The 24,603-nt window shown below is 44.5% G+C and overlaps 1 protein-coding gene across 5 annotated transcripts in view; it reads left to right on the top strand.

The window, feature by feature from the left end:
* Nucleotides 1-24,603, top strand: part of NBEA (neurobeachin) — a 990,744-nt gene that overhangs the window by 904,693 nt on the left and 61,448 nt on the right. For all 5 annotated transcript variants that reach the window (XM_059684425.1, XM_059684424.1, XM_059684423.1 and 2 more), the window contains one exon: nt 6,395-6,547. In XM_059684425.1, coding sequence (XP_059540408.1) covers nt 6,395-6,547 — 153 coding nt within the window. The remainder of the gene's footprint in view (nt 1-6,394; nt 6,548-24,603) is intronic.

Genomic DNA, 24,603 nt, shown 5'->3' with positions numbered 1-24,603 from the left:
ATTTCTTCTTTTTACACCAATCCTTTTAGCATTTCTTGCATTGCTTGCTTGGTGGTGATAAACTCCCTTAGCCTTTTTTTTCTGTGAAGCTTCTTATTTCCCCTTCAATTTTGAATGATAGCCTTGCTGGATAGAGTATTCTTGGATTCAGTCCTTTGCTTTGCATCACTTTGTAAATTTCAGTCCATTCTTTTCTGGCCTGATGTGTTTCTGTTGAGAAATCATTTGACAATCTAATGGGAGATCCCTTGTATGTAACTTTCCGTCTCTCTCTTGCAGCCTGTAAGATTCTCTCTTTGTCCTGAACATTTGCCATGGTAATTATGATGTGTCTTGGTGTGGGTCTTTTCGGGTTCACCTTGTTTGGGACTCTCTGTGCTTGTGTGACATTTTTCTTCCCCACCTCATGGAAGTTTTCTGATATTATTTCTTCGAATAGGTTTTCTAGTCCTTGTTCCTCTTTCTGTTGTTCTGGCACCCCTATTATTCATATGTTGTTTCATTTCATGTTGTCCCAAAACTCCCTTAGGTTCTCCTCCTGTCTTTTAATTTTTTTTTCAATTGCAGTACAGTTTGGGTGTGTTTTAATTCCTTGTCTTCTAATTCACTAATTCGGTCCTCTGATTCTCCTAGTCTACTGTTGATACTTTCAATGGTGTTTTTTATTGCAGCTATATCGCTCTTCATTTTTTCTTGGGTCTTACATAAGTTATTGATTTTTTCATCTGTTTCTTCTTGCTTCTTGCATAAGTTGTTGATTTTTTTCCTCCTTCTGGATTATGCACTCTAGGACCCTTATTCTGAATTCTTTTTCTGTCATGTTGAATGCCTCTGTATCACTTAGCTGCTTTTCTGGCGAGACCTCCTTTTCTTTCCTTTGGGGGTTTCTTTGTCTACCCATGTTTGATCTCACTGACATATCTAGATGTTGAGTCGTTCAGTGGCTGCTCCCTGGGTAGCAGTGGCTCCTCGGGCTGTGGTTGCTCCTTGGACAGTTGTGGTAGTAGCTGCTCCTCAGTTGGCAGCAGCTCCTCTGGTGGGTGCTGTTCACAGCTGTGGTGGCTCTTCTGGCTGGTTGGAGGAGGCTTCACGTAGAGCTTCTGTTCCTCAGACAGAGGGTGTGGTTATCATGAGGCTGCTGTTGCTTGGATCTGCTGCGTTGATTTAAAGTCACAAAATACAACACAACAAGGCACAATGTACCAGGCATTGAACACAAATGTATTCACGATATTAATAACCCCAAATAAAGGTGACCACCTGAATTAAGAGAATTAGGGGATAAGAAAGAAAGAAGAGAAAAAGATAAAAGTGAAGAAAGAAAAGAAAAAATAAGAAAAAAAGAGTGCAAAAGTGAAATTGGGAAAAAGGAGGGGAAGAAAGAAAAAAAAAAGAGCGAAAATAGATAATTAAGTAGAAGAAGGGAAGAGACTATTCATATGAGGAGAAAACTCTGATAGAGCTGCCACTAATCCCAACAAATACCAGCAACAGATCCCTGGAGATGAATGCAAACTACAAACAACCAATAATATCAAGTGAGGCAAAGGAAAACAGAAGCACAAAAATAACCGGGGGGGCGGAGGGGGGAGGATGGTGGAGGGAGGGGAATAACCAGCAGAAAAAGATAAAAAGAAAAAGCAAAACAACGTCACTACCAATCCTAAAAACAAACAAACAAAAAACAATACACTCAACAATCAAGCAAACAGCAACAAAACAATAGAAAGATAAACGAAGAAAAAAAATTGGATAGTGAAGAAAGATAAGGGAGAGGTGTATAAGGATTTAGAGCAGTGGATTGGAAATAGGATATATAAGTAGGACGAAATTTTGACAGGGGGTAAAAAGAAGGAATAGGGAAAATCTAAAGCAGGAATAATGTACGAGAAACAGGACAACAAACGGGGAAAAGTGAGGAAGAGGGTTTTAGCATAGAGTTAAAATTGAGGTAGAGAAAAATGTTGCTAAAGCAGGGGAGGGCAAACTTTTTGACTCGAGGGCCACAATGGGTTCTTAAATTGGACCGGAGGGCCGGAACAAAAGCATGGATGGAGTGTTTGTGTGAACTAATATGAATTCAAAGTAAACATCATTACATAAAAGGGTATGGTCTTTTTTTTTTTTTTTTTTTTTTTTTTAGTTTTATTCGTTTCAAATGGTCCGGATCCGGCCCACAGGCCGTAGTTTGCCCACGTCTGTGCTAAAGGAACAATGAAAATAGAATGGAGAACACTAATCCCAAAATAAAATAAAGAGAAAATAAAATGGCACTTTAAAAAATGGTAAAATGGTAGCAGTAATAATACTGGTTAAAAATAAAAATATAGTAATTAAAAGGGTAAAATCAGGTGATGGAAAAAGAAAAAAAATTGGTTTCTTAGTTAAAAGGTGAAAAAAGAATTAAAAAAAAATTGCAGTAGTGAAGGTCCTTCGGTTCTGCTACTCTTCAGTCTGGCTCGCCTTAGTCCTGCCAGGTATTCAGGAGAGTGTTGAATTTCCCTGCGATACACTGTTCCCCCGTGTTGTAAACCACAGTCCTGATTTTAAAGCAGGCCGTATTTGTTTCCCTGAGTGCCTTAATTTGTATTTACCTAAGAGTCAGTTTGTGGCTCAGCCTCTGGATGGCAGTGTTTCTGGATTGACCTCTGAGGCTATATGGCCTCTCTATCCAAAAGATGGGGTTTATTTTCTCTATTGCACTTAAAACTGATTTGAGGAAGTCCACTGCCCAGAGCTGGTTCTTTAATTGTTACCCCGCTCTGTTTCCCAGATTCCACAAAGACAACTTTCCCCTGCAGTCTCTGTGAGTGTCCCCAACTGGGAAATACCATGCACTGGGTTTAATAATCAAATGCAAATATTTTAGGAGAAGAGAAAGAAGAAAAAAAGCAAAAAAAAAAAAAAAAAAAAGCAAGAGTTTGCGGAGTTGCGCAAATTTGCAACCCTGCACCTTTCAGCCCACGCAGTCTCTTCTGCGCACCCTCTCTCTCCTTACATTGAGTAGCCTGCACACTGGCAAAATGAGGTTGCCTTTTTGCATCCAGTCCAGCTATGTGCTAATTTTAAGCGTTCCCTTCTGTCAGCAGCCCTGTGGGAGCTCTTCCACACTCGCGGATCACGCTGGCCCCAAAGGCCGCAGTCTTTGTAGGTTTTGGGGCGCAGACCTTCCCGCGCACACTCCTCTCCCAAAACTGAATTGCCAACCACACCTTCAGGAAAGACCCGACTTTTCCGTGAGAAGCAGGACTCCACGTAGTTGCGCTGTCCCAGATCCGGTGTCTCCAGGTTAGCAGCCGATCTCTGGATGCCGGGTCTTTGGGTGTACAGTATACGTTTCCAAAAACAGCCACTCAAGGTGGCGTGGTCTCCGCTGCTGAGCCGGCGCTCCGGGAGAGATTTCAGCCGCAGTCTCCAACTTTCAATCCGCTTTCTCAAGGATTCCTCCACTGTTCCCGGCTGCAAACTGTCTCTCAGCTGAATATCCTCTGCGTATTCGGGCTGTATATTACCCGCTTCAGCTGCTCACCCTAACAGCTCCGGGACAAGGCACGGGACACATCCGTCTACACCTCCGCCATTTTTCCTTTTTTCTCATTGAACATTTTTATAAGCAGTGTTTAGACCTCTACATCTGGTAGATTGTTTTCATTTTGTTTAGTTTTAGGGGGAGAGTTGTGTTCTGTTCTTTCATTAGTGACATGTTTCTTTGTCTCTTCATTTTGGCTGACTTTCTGTGTTTGTTTCTATGTATTAGGTAGAGTTGCTATATCTCCTGTTCTTGGTAGAGTGGTCTTATGTAGTAGGTGTCCTGTAGGGCCCAGTGGCACAGCCTCCCTGGGAACTACAGGTACACCCAGTGTGGGCTGTATACACCCTGCTGTTGTAGTTGAGCTTCCGTTGCTATTGGAACAGCAATGGGAGGGATTTACCCCAAGGTACATTGGCTGCAGGGACTGTCCTGGACTACTGATATGGATCTACAATGTAGAGGCCCACCCGATGGAGCAAGACTCCCTTCAGCACAGCTCTGGTGTTCACTGAGTCCACCCCTTGAGTGTATCACTCATGGAGGTAGTTGTGTGGTGCTTCAGTGTGGTCTGAAGCTGTCTCCCAGGTGCACTGGATCTGGGGATTCCCAGGAGGTACAGGCCAAGGTCAGCTTCTGCCTATACCATGCCCAGGGCCACCTGGCATGAGCTATAGAGTGATCTGAAGATGGCTGCTACTTCTGCTGGACTTTGAGGTGCCTGGGAGAAGCCAAGCTGCAACCCAAGGAGGGTTTCCACTTAGCAAGAGGTATGGGATATACAGAGGCCAGATGCTGCTTGTTTGAGAAATTTTTAAAAGTTTGAAGCATGCGTCAAGACAGGTCATTTGTATGGAAAAACCTCTGGAAATGGCTTGTGTGGCCCGGCTAGTTGTGTGCAATGGGGTCTTAGGGAATCACTAGAGTAGGGTAAACACTATTAGATAGGTTAACAGACACTCAGATATGGGACCTGCCTGCAGACTCTGTCAGGAAGGGCTCAGCAAATGAACAATGGTTTCTGTGAGCACTTCTGTCTGGAAGAAAGCTGCCCTTCCAGCTCTTAGCCTGATTCCTGACAATTAAATTCCTCACCATATGTCCCTGGAGCCTTTCAAGATGCTGGCCTAGCACTAGAGCTCAGAGAGAGGAGTTTGAGTAAGTCTGTGCTTCGGCCTTTAAAAAAAAAAAAAAACTCCTTGGATTCAGTAGCCTTCTTTCTCACTCAGCCACAATCCCACTGGTTTTCCATAGCCAGCTGTTATGAAGACTTCTCTTCCTGGCACTAGAATACTGGGCTGGGGGTTTGGGTGTGGTGCTGGGACCCCTCGCTCCTCAGGGGGAACTGCCACATCTGAGCTAACCTTCCTGATTTTTAACTGCCACACTTGGCTGTGGACTGGCTTGTTCTGCATCTCTGCCCTTCCTACCAATCTCTATGGGGCTTATTCTTTATATCCTAGCTATAGGACTTCTGTTCAGCTAGATTTCAGGTAAATCTTAATGATGGTTGTTCTGTAGTTTAGTTGTAATTTTGATGTGGTTGTGGGAGGAGATGAGTACTCAGTTTAGGTACTCTATCATCTTGACTGAAAGCTTTTGTGTATGATTTTTGGGGGGAGAGTTGGGGGCTTAAGAATCCAATTTATTTGAAGACTTCAGTGTCTGATAGTCTTTAAAAATTTGATATTTATCACTAGACAAGACCAAATGAGGTTTGATTATATCACACAAATAAACTTCCTTATGCTTTTCACAATATATTTTAAAGTTAATTTAATTCTCATCTTGTTATTGGAAAATATCAGTATTTTTTTCATGGTATAGATGGTACACATAACAACTTCAGTGGGGTTTTTTGTTTTCATTTTCTCCAATTGCTATATAAAAAAAGCACAACAAATAAAAACTTTTAGTGTCACAAAATCAGTTCATTTCGATATCAGATTTATTCTGAAGTGACAAAAACCACATGTTAGACTTTGTACATCAACTACATTTGCCTTGATTCCACTTGTTAATATCTTTCTTATATGCAGGTAACACAAGTTTTATTTGCATCTAATTAATTAAGAGCTTACTATTCAGGTGTCATGCATTAAACATGTAAAACTTATTATGCTGATCTCTTACCCCCCCCACCCCCACCAACCCATGTATGCATGCATATAAGCATAACCAATGGACACAAGACACTGGGGGGTAAGGGAAGCCAGGGTAAGGTCAAGGGGAAAAATAAAAGAGACATATGTAATACTCTTTGTAATACTTTAAACAATAAAACAAAATTTAAAAAAAACTATTAAAAAAACTTATTATGCTGCATATTATCTTTATACCCACTGTGTTTTTAGTGTGTGTAAAAATAACTTATTTTGCAAAATTAAAAAATAAAACTGAATCTCTTTATAGAAATTATGCATTGTAATTGCCACTATAGTCAGAAAAATAGTAGGAGACATGATTTTTAACCAATACTGGCAAAAACTTTTTTTTAATTTAAATATTTCATTAATAATATTCAGCAAAGTTTACTAAACAGCATAGACTTGTAAATATAGCCTTATATATTTCTTTACTAATGCTATTATGAACTATTATTGATTTTATAACTCATTTCTCTTAACTAATTTGTGGCAAGAAAAGATTGAAAATCTTATAAAGATAACTTATCAAGCAAATTCAAGAAAAATGTTTGTCTTCCTAGATTCTTATCTAAATAAAATTAAATTAAGAATAAAATAAAGTAATAAAATATTAGATTTAAATAAAGTATTTTATTCCATTTAGTTAAATTATAAATTAATAGTGTTATTCAACTGATTTTTAAAGTGGTTTAATATGCTACATTTTTATTTTCGGCAGGAACTGATTCCAGAGTTCTATTACCTACCAGAGATGTTTGTCAACAGTAATGGATATAGTCTTGGAGTCAGAGAAGATGAAGTGGTGATAAATAATGTTGATCTTCCCCCTTGGGCAAAAAAACCTGAAGACTTTGTAAGGATCAACAGGATGGTAAGAGAGATTTTGTTTTTGCTTCAGCAGTCACCAAAAAATAAAAATACTCTGTAGTTTTATTTTGTTTCTAACTATTAAAAAATTGTCATTTAACATTTATAAGTATAAGGTTAAAAATTTAAGAGGAAAAATAAAACATTTTACTGTTGTCTTTTGACAGCATTCTCTATTGTAGAGTGGATATTCCTTTCATGAGGGCTAATAAAGGAATGGTAACTTAGTTATGTTTGCTCTCTTAGGAGAAGACAGTCAGATGAGCATCTGTTGGCTAATATAACATATTCTAAAATGCTTAAAATAAATTCCCACTCCTTATTCTCTACTGACTAAATATGCTTTCTTTTTCACTCATAAATTATTCAAAACAAAATAATTTAATTTAGAACATATTTATGTGGAGAAAATTATAAGCTGTGAAACATAGTTTACAGTGTAATGTACTGACTTTAAGAGAACACCCATCTAGAAAACATTCTTTGGGAAAATGTTGTTACTCTTTAAATCTGTATGATAGACGCCAGGGTGTTCAAATAAAAAAATGTAATAATCTAAATGATTTTAACATGTTTTTAAGTCAGGTCCAAACTAGTCACTCAGGCAAGCAAAGTCGCCAAAAATTGTTGGATCACTTTTTCTGTGCTCATTCTGTTGAACTAAACTGATTGAACAAAAGTTTTCATGTGGGTGCTAATTATTAATAAGTAGTAATAGGTGTATTGGGAAGAGTATGAATTGGAGTTTAGAAGTTTTCTGCTCTTGAATCTGATCTTTGCAATTTACTAGTTTCATTGTCCTGGGTAATTGAGAATATCTCTGTCCCTCAGATTTCTCACCTGTAAAGTGGTGATACCTTATTAAAAACCATTATTTATCATAAAATTCATTTGCTTTCAGCATGCAATTTAATGATTTTTAATAAATTTAGAGTTATGTGACCATTATTACAATCTAATTTTAGAACATTTCCATCACCTCAAAGATCCCATGCTCACCTCAAGCCCCAGGCAAGCATCAATCTACTTTCTATCTTAATAGGTTTGCCTTTTCTGGTCATTTTATGAAAATAGAAGCATACAATATGTGTTCTTTAGTGTTTGATTTCTTTCACTTAGCATAGTTATATAATTCATCTGTGTCTTAATGAATATCAGTACTTTGTTTCTCTTTTTGCATAGTGTTATTCCATTGTATAGATAAACCATATTTTGTTTATCCATTTATCAGGTGATGAACACTTGGGTTGCTTCCACTTTTGGTTATTATGCATAATACATTCACATACAGATATCTATATGGACATATGTTTCATTGCTACCTAGGGGTGGAATTGGTGACTTATATGGTAAATTTATACTTAACCTTTTAGGAAATTGCTTAACTGCCTTGCAAAGTGACTATAGTACCTTACATTCTCACTATCAATGCATGATGATGGTTCTAGTTCCTTTATATCTTCATGACTGTTTTTTTGTTGTTGTTCTTATAGCCATTCTAGTGGGTGTGAAGTAATATCTCAGTTTTAGTTTGCATTTCATTAATGACTAATGATGTTTGAGCATCTCTTCTTGTGTTTCCTGGATGTTAAAACACTTTGGGATATATTTTAATAAAAAATTAATTCATGATTCATTATAGATACAACCTTTGTGTTCTTCATTACTGAAAGAAGTTCATATGCCCTTTATTAATGATATACCTAATTGAAAGAGAAAAGACAGTTGTGCTTCTAAAAAAACATCCCCAGAGTAGCATCGGACAAAGAATTTTGTGGATGGTAGGGAAAAATACTAATTATTATGGATGAGAAATCATCAAATAATTATTATTAATATAAACTAGATAAGCAAGACCATACACTCTTGACAAAACCTGCAGAAAATGTTTCATTCATCTAGTACAGCGGTTCTCAACCTGTGGGTCGCGACCCCTTTGGCAGTCGAACGACCCTTTCACAGGGGTCGCCTAAGACCATCCAGCATATCAGATATTTAAATTACGATTCATAACAGTAACAACATTACAGTTATGAAGTAGCAACAAAAATAATTTTATGGTTGGGTCACAACATGAGGAACTGTATTTAAAGGGCCAGAAAATTGAGAACCACTGATCTAGTATGTTAGAAGGTAATGCAATTCAACTAAATTTTTCAAATAAAAGAAGTTTCTATATTTTTATAACTACATGAGAACTTTTAGAAATATTGTTATAGTCATTTTTCTAAAACTTATTACTATTGGTTCTCTAACCTCTGATGCAAAGGATTAAACTTCTCTTTCTTGTCATGAGTACCCATTATTATTTCATGAAGTGATATCATCCTATACCTATTGTTTTTCTATTATTATTCTTTAGATTGTCAGCTATCACCACACTTTCCTTTAATAACCAGACTACTAGAATTTGTTGCTCATAATCTCCTCTAGTCTACAAAATCAGATAATCAATTTCATCAAGGCCTTATGATAAATAAGTCAGTCAAGTGCTAATGGAGGCCCTAGAAGAAACGTAAACTTTGTAGCTTTGGTAGAGAGTGACAATCTTCTACCTCACGTTTTATTAATCAATTCCAGGTTTGGGAATTGTGTACTGAAACATAAAATAAAGTCCTACCATTAGTAAGTGGAATGTTTCTATAAACAGTGTCAAATTTAGACATTTTCTTACATATAAATAGGTAGCTATGTGCCTGGCCTAGAATACTCTCCTTGGTGCCCTTGCCTACAATTTTTCTCTCTATCTTCCGCATTCTAAGACTTACTGCTGGCAACTGCTACAAATCAGGATGGAAACACTAATCTTAGTCACCATTCCCTATGATCCAAGGATGGTCTTGAGCCAACTCAATATCAATGTTAACCAAGATAAGATAATGGCACTAATAGTGCTTGTGGCCTATGCCATTTTTTGAGTGTTTATTCTTAGTCATATACTGTACTAGAGTTTCAGGTACATCCTCAAAAAATCTTTTGAAATAATTATCATCCTGAAACCTACTGAGGTAAATTACCTTGGCAAATATCACCTACTTTTCAAAATAATAGTTCTTATCCATAATCTCCGGGATAGAGGAAATGGCGGCATGAGGAGCTGTATAAAGGGAGAAGAGTGCGGAGAAGGTAAGGAAACATGTCTTGTAATCAGAATCCAGGACCTTGAGCCTTGAGGTCAGAAAAAGAAAAGTAAGAGATGAGTGGAAATTCACATCATTGTATGGTGTAAGAAGGTGGTCTAATTTCATTTTTTTTTTTTTTTGCTCATTATCTTTCCAGTTTTACCAACACCATCTATTGAAGAGGCCATCTTACCCCATTGTATGTTCATGCTTCCTTTGTCAAATATTAATTGACCATAGAGGTGTGGTTTTATTTCTGGGTTTTCTATTCTGTTCCAGTGATTTTTGTCTGTTTTTATGCCAGTACCATGTTGTTTTGATTACTATGGCCTTGTAGTATAGTTTGATATCAGGTTACATGATTCCTCCAACTTTGTTCTTTTTTCTCAAGATTGATGTGACAATTTGGCGTCTTTTGTGGTTCCATGTACATTTTTGGAATATTTATTATAGTTCTGTGAAGTACACCATTGGTATCTTGATAGTTTACAGGTTGCTTTGGGTACTGTGGACATTTTAATGATGTTTACTTTTCCTATTTATGAACATGGTATATCTCCCACTTATTTGTATCTTCTTCAATTTCTTCCCTCAGTGTCTTATAATTTTCCAAGTAAAGATCTTTTGTGTATGTGGTTAAATTTATTCCTAGGTAAATTTTTATGCAATTGTAAATAGGATTGTTTTCTTACTGATAGTTCATTATTGATGTATAAAACTGCACCTGATTTTTGTTCATTATTGGTATATAAAAATGGAACTGATTTCTAGATATTTATTTTGTACCCTGCTACTTTACTGAATTCATTTATCAGTTCAATAGTTTTTGGTGGGATATTTAGGATTCTCTATATACAGTATATCATCTGCTACATTTCAGTTTTAATCTGTGTCACTCTGGCCTATCTCATTATTCATATGATCACCACATAAAACTTTTTAATAAAAATCTCTTATCTTAGGAATACCTGATTCTCACCAAATTGTTTCATATTATTTGGGTTTTAAGAGAATCCTAGATTACTTATTGAAAGATGAAAGATACATCCTGAGAAATAATAGCATGGTAAAAACAATCTAAACTTTATATTATTTTTTTACAACCCAGTGACCAGACATTACATCTCTCTCTCTATATATATATCCTATGTAATAATAGAGAAACATGGTAATTAACCATAACTTTTCTACCCTTCCCATTGGCTAATCAGCGAGATATGCAAATTAACTGCCAACCAAGATGGCGGCCGGCAGCCAGGCAGCTGAAGCGAACAGGAGGCTTGCTTGCTCCAGTGAAGGAGGAAGCCAAGGTTCCCCGCATGCCACTGCCTGCCTCTGAGCTTGTGCTCTAAGAAACAATGTTGCAAGTATAGAAGCTAAACAATACCCAGAAACCTGCTTTCAGCCAGCCAGGCTTAAGCCAGCAGGACTGCAACATTGTTTCAATTATAGAACCCAAACAAACCCAGATACCTGCTTTCAGCAGCCGAGGTCTCAGAGCTGGAACCGAGCCTCAGAGCTAAAGCTGGCTCTCAGCTCAAATGATAGCCATAGAAGGTAAATAAATCCCAGAATTAAAAAAAGAAAAAACAGAGAGGGTGGGAGCTTCAGTAGACTGTCAGCATGAAAACGGCTCTCAGCCCCTCATCCAGACTGGCCAGGCACCCCAGTGGGGACCCCCACCCTGAATGGGGTGTGACCAGCTGCAAACAACCATCATCCCCTCATCCAGGCTGGCCAGGCACCCAAGCGGGACCCCCACCCTGAAGCAACAAGATGGCGGCTAATTTGCATACTGAATGCGGGCGGCAGCAGGAAAGGCTGTCCGCTGTCCCAGGACCCGGATCTGTGACCCTGCTGGACCGGAGGTACTGCTTGAGGCTGTCCACGGTCCGGGACCCGGATCCATGACCTGGCGGGCGGGGGGCAGTGATTGAGCCTGTCCGTGGTCCCGGGACCCGGATCTGTGACCCTGCAGGCCAGGGGGCAGTGCTTGAGGCTGTCCATGGACCAAGACATGGATCTGTGACCCTGCCAGGCGGGGGGCAGTACTTAAGGCTGTCTGCGGTCCCGGGACCCAGATCTGTGACCTTTCCCGGTGGGGGGGCAGCTCGCACAGGGGCGGATCAGCCGGGATTGGGCAGGGCAGGATGCCTGGCTTCCGCCCAGCCCCAGTCACTCTGGGCAGGTGAACAGTGCAGCGAGCCTCTGGACAGGGGAGGCAGGCTGGCAGAGGGCAGCCTGTACTCCCCACATGGCGGTGGTGATAGCTGTGAGTGCGCCAAGCAGAGCCTGCAGGCTGAGCTAAAGTAGCATCTGCAGGCCATCAGTACCCAGGAGTGGCTGCGCAAGATCTGCCTCCTGGCCCAGAAGGTGCAGGATCGCAGGGACAGCCACTGTGGCGGGCCAGACTGACATCCTCCTGGCCGCACCATGGGGGTTTGCAGATCTGCAAAGCCAGAGGCCTCTGGTGTGCACATCTCCCTCGCGTGCGAACATCCCCCAGCACACTGTCACCCTCCAGCGCCTGCAACAGTTGCAAACCAAGGCGTGCACAAGTCCCCCCCCCCCCCCCGCCTCTCCACCACACTTACATCAACCCAGCATGCCTAACACCCCCACATGATGTGCACACATCCCCTCTGATGCGCTCACGTCCTTTGGAGAGTGTCTGGGTGTTCTGGGTGCTGAGGGTGGGCGCCTGTGGGATGACAGTGAGAGGGCGGAGTGGTGATGCCCTGTTCCCATGGAGGCCAGTGCAGCTATGAGATCACCTCTAGGGGGTTAATGCAGGTGCTGAGGCAGGAGCAGGTGCAGATAGACATACCTGGTGGGCACAGGCGGCCCTCGCTGAGGTGCCTTCAGTCAGCGTTCAAGATCAAGAACCCAGAGGCAGAGAGGAATTCCGTCCTCTCAGTGAAACAGTGGGATAATCGGGGCGACTGTAGAGGAGGAATGTGCACTTTGGGTGCCAGCACCCATGAGTGAAGGCTGCCCTGACTGAGCCTCACTTGCCTGGGGCCTAGCTCACTCCTGCCGGGCAGCGGGTGACAGGACGTGCTTTTCCAAATTAATGAGAGAAAACGTTGATTCTCCTGCTGCCCACGAAGGTGGAAAGTGAAGTGGGGAGACATGTGGGGAGTGAACAAGGTTCCCTGTCTGGGGGTTCCAAATCTGCTGTTGGTTTCTTTCACCACTGACTAGAGATATACAGGGTGTCCCCCCAAAATGTATGCACACTTTGAATACCTACTAATTCCAATAGTATTAAGCATAAGAAAGAAATAACAATGGAGCTATTATCTGTTAAAAGTGTAGGCACAAACAGGCAGTTGGACATTCCCTGAGGGGTCTCAGATTGGAGAGGGTAAAGGCCAGACTGAGGGCCCCCACCACCCCAGTGCACAAATTTCTTGCACCAGGCTACTAGTATCTAATCTAATAAAAGAGAAACATGGTAATTGGCGTATGACCGCTACCTTTCCCATTAGCTAATCAGGGAGATATGCAAATTAACTGTCAGCCAAGATGGCAACCCGCAGCCAGGGAGCTTGAAACTAACATGAGGCTTGCTTGCTTCAGTGACGGAGGATTCCAACGTTCCCCGCCTGCCGCTGCAGGCCTCTGAGCTGGCAGTTTGAAACATTTTAACAAAAAATCCCCCCAGAAACCAGCTTTCAGCGAGCTGGGATCTCAGAGCTGGAGTCAGAGCTGGAGTTATACATTGTTTTGATTACCTACTTTCAGCAGCGGAGGCCTAAGAGCTGGAGCCTCAGAGCTAAAGCTGGCCCAGAATTAAAAAGAAAAAAAGAAAAAAAGGAGCGGTTTGGAGCTTCCATCACCCGCCAGCCTGAAAACAGCCCTCAGCCCCTCACCCAGACTGGCCAGGCACCCCAGTGGGGACCCCCACCCTGAAGAGTGTGTGACCAGCTGCAAACAGCCCTCAGCCCCTCACCTAGGCTGGCCAGGCACCCCAGTGGGGACCCCAACTCTGAAGGGTGTGTGACCAGCTGCAAACAGCCCTCAGCCCCTCACCTAGGCTGGCCAGGCACCCCAGTGGGGACCCCCACCCTGATCCAGGACACCCTTCAGGGAAAACCAGCCGGCCCCACCCATGCACCAGGCCTCTATTCTATATAGTAAAAGGGTAATATGCCTCCCAGCACCGGGATCAGCGGAGCTGAGAGGCCTCCCAGCACAGGGATCAGCGTGACAGGGGGCAGCGCCCAAACCCTCTGATTGCCCTGCGGCTCTGTGTGTGACAGGGGGTGGGTCCACAACCTCCCTATCCGTCCTGCTCTGTTTGTGACAGGGGAAGGCGCCCCAACCTCCTGATCAGCCCTGCTCTGTGCCTGATACGGGGGAGCTCCCCAACCTCTGATCACCCTGCGGCTCTGTGTGTGACAGGGTGCGGCACCCCAACCCCCTGATCGGCCCTGCTCTGTGTGTGACAGGGTAGAGCCATAACCTCCCCATTGGCCCTGCCCTGAGTGTGAGAGTGGCGGCGCCCCAACCCCCTGATCGGCCCTGCTCTGTGTGTGACAGTGGATGGTGCCCCAACTCCCCTATCGGCCCTACTCTCTGAGTGACAGGGTGGAGCTCCTCAACCCCCTAATGGGCCCTGCTCTGTGCATGACAGGGGGCAGCGCCCCAACCCCCGGATTGGCCCTGCTCTGTGTGTGACAGGTGGTGGTGCCGCAACCTCCCCATCGACCCTGCCTTGAGTGTGACAAGGGGTGGTGCCCCAACCCCCCAATTGGCCCTATCCTGAGCGTGACTGGGGGTGGCATCGCAACGTCCCGATCTGCCCTGCTCTGTGCATGACAGGGGGTGGTGCCCCAACTCCTCAATCGGTCCTGCTCTGAGCCCAACCAGGGGCTGCACCTAGGGATTGGGCCTGCCCTCTGCCACCTGGGAGTGGGCCTAAGCCAGCAGGTCGTTATCTCCCGAGGGGTCCCAGACTGCGAGAGGGCACAGGCCAGGCTGAGGCACCCTCCCTTCCCCCCGAGTGCACAAATTTTTGTGCACCGGGCCTCTAATCAACACTAATAAAAGAGAAAAATGGTAATTGGCGTACGACGATACCCTTTTCATTGGCTAATCAGGGCTATATGCAAATTAACTGCCAACTAAGATTGGCAGTTAACTGCCAACAAGATGGCGGTTAATTTGCATATGTAGGCATAATGCAGGGAGGCGAAAGGGAAAGCAGGAAGAAGCCCCCTGCCACTGACAGTGATTGGAAACCCAGGGGGGAGCTAAGAGCTGGGGGGCAGGGCAAAGGCGGCCCTGGGGCCGCCTTTGCCCTGCCCCCCAGCCATGATCGGAGAATCAGGTGCCTTTTCCGCCCTGGCCAGTGATAGCAGGAAGTAGGGGTGGAGCCAGCGATGGGAGCTGGGCACGGTGGAAGCTGGCAGTCCTGGGAGCTAGGGGTCCCTTGCCTGGGCCTAAAGCGAAGCCCATGATCGTGGGGCCGCTGCAGCTGTGGGTCCCCGCTGCCCGGGCCGGACGCCTCAGCCAGAGGCTTCCTGCAGGGGCAGGGGCGGAGCCCGCGCAATCGCGGCGCCCCCCGCTGCCACTGCAGGTCCCCGCTGCCCAGGCCGGATGCCTAGGCCAGAGGCGTCAGGCCTGGGCAAGGGGCCGATCCTGCGATTGGAGGGTGATGGGGTCAACGCCTGAGGGCTCCCAGTATGTGAGAGGGGGCAGGCTGGGCTGAGGGACACTCCCCCCCACACACACCCAGTGCACGAATTTCGTGCACCGGGCCCCTAGTATATATATAAATGCCTAAGCAACCGGTTTACCAAACAACCAGTTGACCAGTTGCTATGATGCGCACTGACCACCAGGGGGCAGATGCTCAATTCAGGAGCTCCCACAGTGGGAGCACCGCTCAGCCAGAAGCTGGGCTCACAGCTGGCACTGGCAGGTGAAGCTGTGGCAAAGCAAGCCTCTCCTGCCTGCAGGGCTGTGGCAGCAGCAGCAAGCACAGCAGGGCCGGGATAAGTGGGAGCGGCGCCTGGCCTGGCTTGGGCTCCTTCCTGGCTGCCTGCGGTTTCGCGCACTGCTATATCCCTTGGGTGATGTTGGACTGCCGGTTTCAGCCAGATCCCTGCAGGGCAGAAACTGGTAGTCTGACATCCCCCGAGGGGTCTCAGATTGCGAGACAGTGCAGGCCAGGCTGAGGGATCCCACTGGTGCATGAATCCATGCACTGGGCCTCTAGTAATTTAATATGTGATCACCCCAATAAATTCTGCGCCCATCCAGCACCATACTTATTTATTAGAACTAGAAGCCCTGTGCACAAAAATTTGTGCACTGGTTGGGGTGGGGGTGCTGCTCAGCCCAACCTGTGCCCTCTCACAGTCTGGGACCCCTCGGGAGATAACCATCTGCTGGCTTAGGCCCACTCCCCTGGTGGCAGATGGCACGTCCAATCCCGCGGTGTCTGCCCAGTCTCCCCAGGTTGCAGATGGCAGGCCTGGATCCTGCGCTGGGGCGGGCAGTGGCTCAGGATCGGACTGAGGTCCCTGTGGATGTTCAGGCTTTGAAAGCGTAGGTTTTTTCTTCTCGGTGTTGTTTTAACTTCTTAAAATTGAAATGTGTTAAAAATATTTTTTTTTCTGCACCTTTTTGGGTCCCAGGTCCCCGCCACACACCAACTGTCCTTTCCCAGCTTGGTCCTCTTCCGAGCTTTTCATGGAGGGGCAACCTTTTAGGTTGAGGGTGCGTTGAGAGAAGCCCAGCTTTCTGAAAGCTAGTGTTTGATTTGGGGATTTGTGGTCTGGCTGAGGAGCCCCCAGGGCCCACTCGGAACAGTGGGGGCAGCCACAGTGAGCGACCAAAGAAACCAGAGAAAAGTTAGGAGACAATAAACGGTTCTATTTCTAATTCTGCACGTTGCAGGGGCCGAGGTGTGCCTGGGCTTTACCAAGGAGAGAGTGAGCAAGTGAGTGTCCACTGCCCCTCACACAGCCGGCCACTTGGAGTGTTACTTTCGCCAGCAAGGGCGTGGACGCAGCCGCCTGGGCCTTGTTCCCACCTTTGCAAATGCACGTGTGTGTGTGGAGTGGGGAGAAGCAATTAGGACCAGGAGGCGGGTGTGTGCTCTGGGGGTCATGAGGTCAGCGAGGCCTAGGTGCACCGACATGCAGGGGCCGCCTTCCAGCTGTTGGGGCCAGCAGGGAGCCGAGGTGGCCACCTGCCCCCGGGGTAGCTGGGAGTCGGCGCTGCTGCTCCGTGACACTCTGCTTTCCCCACCCCAGGAGGCGCTGTTTGTCAAACTTGGCCGCCTTGGCAGGAGGTGGTGCCTGCATGTTCTCACCGGGAGAATTGTTCCCTTTGCAGTCTTTGGATGTGGGCTCAGGAACCTTAGCCTCACAGAATGGTGGGGAGGTGGCGGGGCGGGTGGTGTGTGTGTGCAAAGAAAAGGGGTCTGGGACCCAACAGTGTCTGCGTTTTACCTGTGAATCCCGCCAGGCCTCCCACCTTCCAGGGCAGGAGAGAGGAGGCCACTGGTGCTCCCCATGCATTTGGGGCATGGTGCCCAGTTACTTGCCTCTCATTGCGAGCAGAACTCCGGCCTGGCTTGGGTTCAGTCACCACATGTCTCCAGAGTGCCCCTTGGCCACCGTCTTGGCGTAGAGAGCAAAGGCGCCTTCCCTAGGCCTGACAAACCCACCCGAACGTGGCCTCCCCACCTTTGTGCAAAACTTCACGGGTTGGGGTGGCCCTTGCTTGCCCTGCCCACAGGCAGCATAACCCCCGCGATGAAAGGCGAAGCCCAGGAGCACCTGGGGCCTGCGTCACTGACCCGGGGCGGGCAGGGTTTGCCAGTGTGTGGCTGTTCCACCCTCTCCTGCAATTCACTGCACTTTCCAGGTGCCTCCTCCTGGGATTTCCCTCTTCTCAGGCTCTCCTGGCCCCTATGGCCTCCTTCCCTCCAGGGCCCGCGGTCCATCTCACTAAGGGTTTGGGATTCTTCCTCTGGCCTCCCCTGTGCTTGGCGCCGACCCTGACCCCAGGCGGGAGTCAGGCTGGAGGCCAGTAGCCGCGCGGTATGAGCATGACCCCCGGCCACGGAGGACGTGGGGGCAGGCCGCACCTGCAGCCCCGCCCTGGCTGGGAGAGCACGAACCTCTGGACTTAGGCACATTGGCTCGCATCCAGTGGCCTGGCTGCACAGGCTGGGCCTGAAGCCACCAGCCCTTGGAGGGCCCCGCGCCTGTCCGCACCTGTGCACCCCAGCCCGGGCTTCTCCTCACCGGAAATGCACTTTATTACACTTTGGAAGGCTGGTAGGACCCTCACAGAATCCTCGGGCTCTGCTGCGAGCAGGAAGGGGCTCCCAGCAGTGGGCCCTGTGTCTCTGCTGGGCGACGAGGGCTCGGCCAAGGTGATCGGCAGTGCATGTTTTTCTTTTATTAGATAGGAGGATATTATTGACTATATTCCCTATGCTCTACTTTACATCCCCATGACTGTTCTGTAACAACCAATTTGTACTTCTTTATTCCTTCACATTTTTCACTCAGCACCCAATCCCTCTCCCATCTAGCAACCAACAAAAAGTGCCATGTATGTGTCTGTTTCTGCTCTGCTTTTTCATTTCATTTGTACTAGTAGATTCAACTGTTAATAGATATGTATTCATTGCCATGTTATTATTCATATTTTTGATCTTCTTTTCTTCTTTTTAAATAAGACCCTTTAACATTTCATATAATACTGGTTTGGTGATGATGAACTCCTTTAGCTTTTTCTTGTCTGTGAAGCTCTTTATCTGACCTTCAATTCTGAATGATAGCTTTGCTGGGTAGAGTAATCTTGGTTGTAAGTTCTTGGCATTCATCACTTTGAATATTTCTTGCCACTCCCTTCTGTCCTGCAAAGTTTCTGTTGAGAAATCAGCTGACAGTATTATGGGAGTGTGTTGCTTATGGAGGTGATTGGGTGGTGGTGCTCAATGTGGTCTGAAGCTGTCCACTGGGTGGCCTTGGGGCCTCCCAGGAGGTACAGACTAAGGTAAGCCACCAACTGTGTGCTGCCTGAGGCTACCAGGCATAAACTACAAAATGATCTGCAGATGGCTATTTCTTGTGCTGGTCTTGGAAGTGCCCAGGCAAGGCCAAGCTGTAAACCAAGGCCGGATGCTGCTTGTGCTGGGCCTGGCCCACTTAACTAGAGGTACAGGGTTTGCTGAGGAATGGTGACTTCATCAAAGGAATAGTGGCTTCTGCCAGCACTTCTGTCTGGGAGAAACCTACCACACTACCTCTCATCCTGATTCCAAACAATTCAGTTCTTCCTCATATGTCTCTTGTGCCCTTCAAGCTACTGTCCCTGTGTTGGAGCTCAGAGGGTGTTAGTCTGAGTAAGTCTGTGCACCAGCCCTTTAAGAGGAACTGCCTTGAACTCTAGCAGCCTCCATGTCACCCAGCCTTAATCCTCACTGTTTTTTATAGCCAGATGTTACAGATACTTCTCTTTCTGGCACTGGAACACAGGGCTGGGGAGCCTGGTGTGGGGCTGGGACACCTCACTCCTCAAGGGGTATCCCCACAGTTGAGGTATCCCTCCTGATTTTTATCTGTCACATATGGGTGTGGGACTAGCTGTTCCACATCTCTGTCCCTCCTACCAGTCTCAATGTGGCTGCTTCTTTAATTTTATAGTTGTAGGGATTCCATTCTGCTGGATTTCAGGCAGTTCTGAAAGTTGGTTGTTCTGTATTTTGGTTGTAATTTTGATGTGGTTGTGGGAGGAAGCAAATACCATGTTTGCCTATGCTGCCATCTTGGCCAGAAGTCAAGCAATTTAAACTTTAAAGTAGATTTTCCCTCTTACTTTAAGAGAGAATAAAATATACCAATGCAAATTTTGACTAATAAATTATTTTTATTTATATTTGCTAAGAGTACTTCTATTGTGCATAAATAAAATATATTAAATAACTTACTCCTAATATTAACATAACCATTTCAAGACTAACTTGTGCTTATATACCCCTTGCCTCTTATATCTTGTCTTTTTAACAGCTAAAGTACTGCTAGGAAAACTTTAAGGCCAATATAGTGATTATTTAAAATATATCTCCCATTTAATATCACTGTAACTATGTATGCAATGCACGGGGAACTATAAGAATTGCATTTAATATGGTGAAGTAACTGTCCCTCAAAGATTTGGTCTCACATATTCAAAAGATTTAAATTTAATAACTGACAAAAAATATGAGATATAAATACTTGTTTTTTATGAAATTATCATAAAACATTTTCAGAAATGAATTGTACATTTTTGTTATAAGTAGTAAGTTCTAACTTGTATTTGTGAAGAAATGAAAGAAGTAAAGCACTGGGATTTTTCTCTCTTCTAAACCAAATTCCTGTTATCTTATAGTCATTAATGAATCTAATAAGACTTGTGAACTAAACTTTTATGCCACGGAGTGAAAGGTTTTCACAAAATTCTGCATATTTAGGGAAATCAAACTGCCCCAGTCTTGGTTCTCCACAGCACTGGATGCAGCGCCAGGTTGAATCGATCATATGTAGGGAGTGCCTTGCTAGTAAGGATGGCTTGAGAAGTGTTTATTCATCTGCTTCTTTCACTTGGTTTTCCTTGAACGGACTATACAGACTAGAAAGGAAATGTTTTACATCTATAGCAGCCATTCTTGGCTGCATCAGAGGTAGAGCTGAAGGACAAACCACTGACTCTGGGAACAGTTGTAAACAACAGAGCTACGAAAAGACATAAAATGTAGGTGTGTGCCTACAGCTGCTTTCCTGTCTCAGCATCTCCTATACTGCTTTTCTTCACCTTGAAGTGTTTCTTCACTGTACTCTGACCATAGTTTCCTTTTCTCCAGCTGTGGTCAGCTTTGCCATCATACTGATGGGAAATGATTATACTTATGTCATGTTAGGTATCTGTGTTAAAACTAGAAAATTTAACAAATTATCTAAATATCTTATTTCATGCTGAAGAAATATTTATTTGATGAATATTTTTCTAATATGCAAAGTCTGGGTGGTATTATAAAATGTTAAAATGTTTCCATTTTTCATGAATTTTCATTAATTCTATGAACACAACATCTATTTTTATATTATTTTATAACATTATCAAGAAATAATACTTTGATATTATTATTATATGACTGAGTAGTTCATGTGGGATTTAGTTCTTATGAAATAGATTTAGAGAAATTGTGCTCTAATACAATTATAATTTGGATTGGAATATCTTCAGCTATTTGAAAGAATTCTTTGTAATAAGCCTAAAGTATAAAATACCAAAGAAATGACATTCACAGTGGTAACAAAAAGCTTTCATTTTTTGTATGGATTAGCATTCTGTATCCATGAGCATTCTTTTAAGCTGTCACTAAGGAATTCATGGCAAAGAAGACAAAAATAATATGATGAAAAGGAATGGCATCATTGAGTATAGATGATTAAGTTTGTTGTCTCCTGCCAGTGACTGAAAAGGCATCTGGTGCATTTGTAGAAGGCAGTAGAGAGGGCGCCCAGCCCCCTGGCAGCAGCACAGGAAGGAAGAGCCCGTTCCTTGGTGGGCCCATCTCTGGGTCGTGGCCCCTGGTTGTGGCGGCATCTGCTGGCAACCTGGGGACACACATGAAGCTAACACTCATGTCCCTGTGTCCAGCGGGAATGGCACTTGCTCCCCCACTATCCTGATCTTACAAATGCTGTGCTTGAACTGAATATAAAAGTAGAAAGGCCAATGCGGCCCAGCTGAATAAACCTCTGCCGGCCCTGCCCCCCATCACCCAGCCACTGCCATCGCCAGTGGTCTGCCTCTGTGGGAGGCAACCCCGGCAGGCCGATTGGAGGATGGTGCTGGTGGGGAGCTGCCAGGCCCACTGCCCCCCGATTTCTGTCCCCTCCCTGTGCCTGCTGGCACCTGCCTTGGCTGGCCACCCGCTTGCCAGCCTGGCCCCTGCCAACCCACTGGTTGTTCTACCATTCAGTCAATTTGCACATTGTCCTTTTATTATATAGAATTATAATAATGCTATATTAGTATTATGATGACTATTATATAATGTTCATTCTATGAACATTCATGTATAAGTTTTATTTGACTACCCATTTCCAGTTCCTTTGTGCTTATACCTAAGAGTGGAATTGAAAGGACCCCTCTGGCTGCAGTGTTGGGAATGACCTGTGGAGGCACAGGGTAGAATCAGGCATATCTGTCAGAGGTTTGTAAGAGATGATGGTGACTTGGAGTAGGGTGGTAGCAATAAAGGTATTAGGAAATTAATTGATTTTGGATGTATTTTAAAGTTAGAGCCAACATTCTCCTCTGCAACTTGTTAGCAGTGACCATTTGCCTTCACATTTCTCTAGTCTTAGAGTTGGGTAAGGATGGGGGGCAAGTGTGCAGAGTGGTGATAGCTGGAACAGCAGAGATAGGCCCGCTAAATTTAATAATTTCCACTAGAAATGGGATGGAGGTGGAGGCTAGTACCTATTTCCACTTTGAGTTCCAGCATAAATTCCAGCAGCAAGAAGAGACCAAGTCAACATATTTATTTTCCATTAGATTGTGATTTTTCCCCCCAGAATATGGAATGCTTACTCATCTGTATATCTTTTAGGGCCTGTGTCTGACACATGGTAGGTGCTCAGTAATTTGGGGCTGGAGAGAGATTAGACTAAGTTCATCTTGTGTTTTTGCATTTCAGTGGGATGTGTTTCTGGAGATTAGAAATTTGTCTTCTTTATCACAGTTTCACTGAGTTCTAGAACACTCCCCGGTACATAATCATTGCTCCATAATGAATGAATGAATGAATGAATGAATGAATGAATGAATGAATAATGAATGAATGTTTGTTCCCTCTGAAATTCTCTTTTACCAGATGTTCTTACAGTTAACTTCCTCCTTGTAGTTTTTAACTGTTACAAACTCAAGGAAGCCTTCTCTCTCCACTGCCTTTAAATTAGCAGTCCCACACCATACATACATACTCGTTAATTTTTTTTCTGCTTTTCTCTTTTCCTTAGCACATATCACCTTCTCACATACTCTGTATCTTATTAATTATCTTGGGTTTTGTTGGTCCCCCCCTCTGTAATGTAAACCCTCTGGCAGTGATTTTGCTGTCTTTTATTTACTGCTGTTATCCTAGGATCTAGAACAGTATCTGGCACATAGCAAATAATCATTATATGTTGAATGAATAAATGAGCTTTTTTGCCACCCCCACTCTCACTTCTTGACATTTCTTTTCTTCCTTTATCATGACCAATTCATCTTTCCCATTGCTTAATCAATCAATAAATGTTTACTAAAAACTTATATTTAATGCTAGGTTTGGAGCTATGGGACTTGCAAAAGAAGTATTAGATATGTCACATAACATCCTATCCTCAAAATGCTTATATTCTAGTTGAGGATACAGTATTGCAAATTTAAAACAATTAAGTACTAATTGGGAAAAAACCTCAATCATTTTTATAGCACTTCATAGTATATATAAAATCAATTTTTACAAGTAACTTTGTATACATTATCTTATTATATTAAACAGGAGGGTACTGTTGATGTGTCATGGAAATCCATGGAAGAATTCATAAGACTGTGAGCTGGATAACTCAGGAAAAAAAATAGTGGAGTTAAGGAGGGTGGATATGACCTGAAAAAGAAGCAGGAAAATGAAATGCTTTCATATTAAAGAGGAAGGAGAAAAAAAGGCTCAAGGATTGTACCAACTGCTGTGTGACAGGAGCAGTTGATTTTCTGTGCTCCTAGAGCCAAGGCTACACTGCATATTAAGAAGTCCAGACAGAGAACCACACTGGTGGTGTAGGTAAACGAGGTACTCACTGTCTCCCACAACCACATCAAAATTACAACTAAAAGGAACAACCATCATTCAGAACCACCTGAAATCTGACTGAATGGAAATCCTACAACTAGAGAAGTAAAGAAGGAAGCACAGTGAAACTGGTAGGAGGGGTGAGGCATGGAAAGGGTTTTTTTCTAACACCCACATGTGGCGTTCTTTTAATGAGAAGGGTATCTTGATCTCCCAATAGGAGCGAGGAGTCTTAACCCCACACCAGAACTTTCAGCCCAAGGTTCCAATGCTGGTAAGAGAAGTCCCCATAACTTCAGGCTATATAAATGGGCGGGGATTGTGGCTGAGTGACATGGAGGCTGCTGGAGTCTCTGGTGTTCCTCTTAAAGGGTCAGCCCACAGACTTACTTGGACTCCTGCCCTCTAAGCTCCAATGCTGGGGGTGGGGTGGGTTGGTGTCCAGGGATATATGGGGAGGATCTGAAATGTCTGGCATTGGAGCAAGAAATAAGGGGTGGCTTTCTCCCAGACAGAGGTACTCACAGGTTTCATTGTTTCTATGGTGAGGTCTCCCCCATTGCAGGGCTGAGTGAGAAGGGTCATATCAGAGTCTCCATCAAACTGGCCAACACTGTTTGCTTCACCCTGGTGATTCCCTCAGACCTAGCCCCACCCAATATGCAGCCCCACCCAAACTGTTTCCAGTGACTTTTCCATGTGAATGGCCTATCCTGGCTCAGGCTTCAGACTTACCTCAAACAAGCAACAGCTGGTGTCAGCATGCCCTATACCACACAATAAGAGGCCCGAGGCCTGGCACTAGCAGCAGAAAGCCTTGCCTCACAGCTTGGCTTCACTTGGGCATTTTCAAGCCCAATACAAGTAGCAACCATCAGCAGATCACTCTCTAGCTCCTGCCTGGTGGCGCCAGTTAGTAGCTGACTTTGTACCTCTTGGGAAGCCCCAGAACCAGTGCACCCAGGGGACAGCTTCAGACCATACTAGATTACAACTCTATGCATCCATGAGCGACACACACAAGGGGCAGACTCAGTGACAACCAAAGCCCCACTGAAGGAAATCCTGCTCCATATGGGG

Source organism: Myotis daubentonii, chromosome 2 (genome assembly GCF_963259705.1).
Source record: "Myotis daubentonii chromosome 2, mMyoDau2.1, whole genome shotgun sequence".
In the NCBI taxonomy this organism is placed as follows: Eukaryota; Metazoa; Chordata; class Mammalia; order Chiroptera; family Vespertilionidae; genus Myotis; species Myotis daubentonii.
This window is presented reverse-complemented; position numbering and strand designations above follow the sequence as displayed.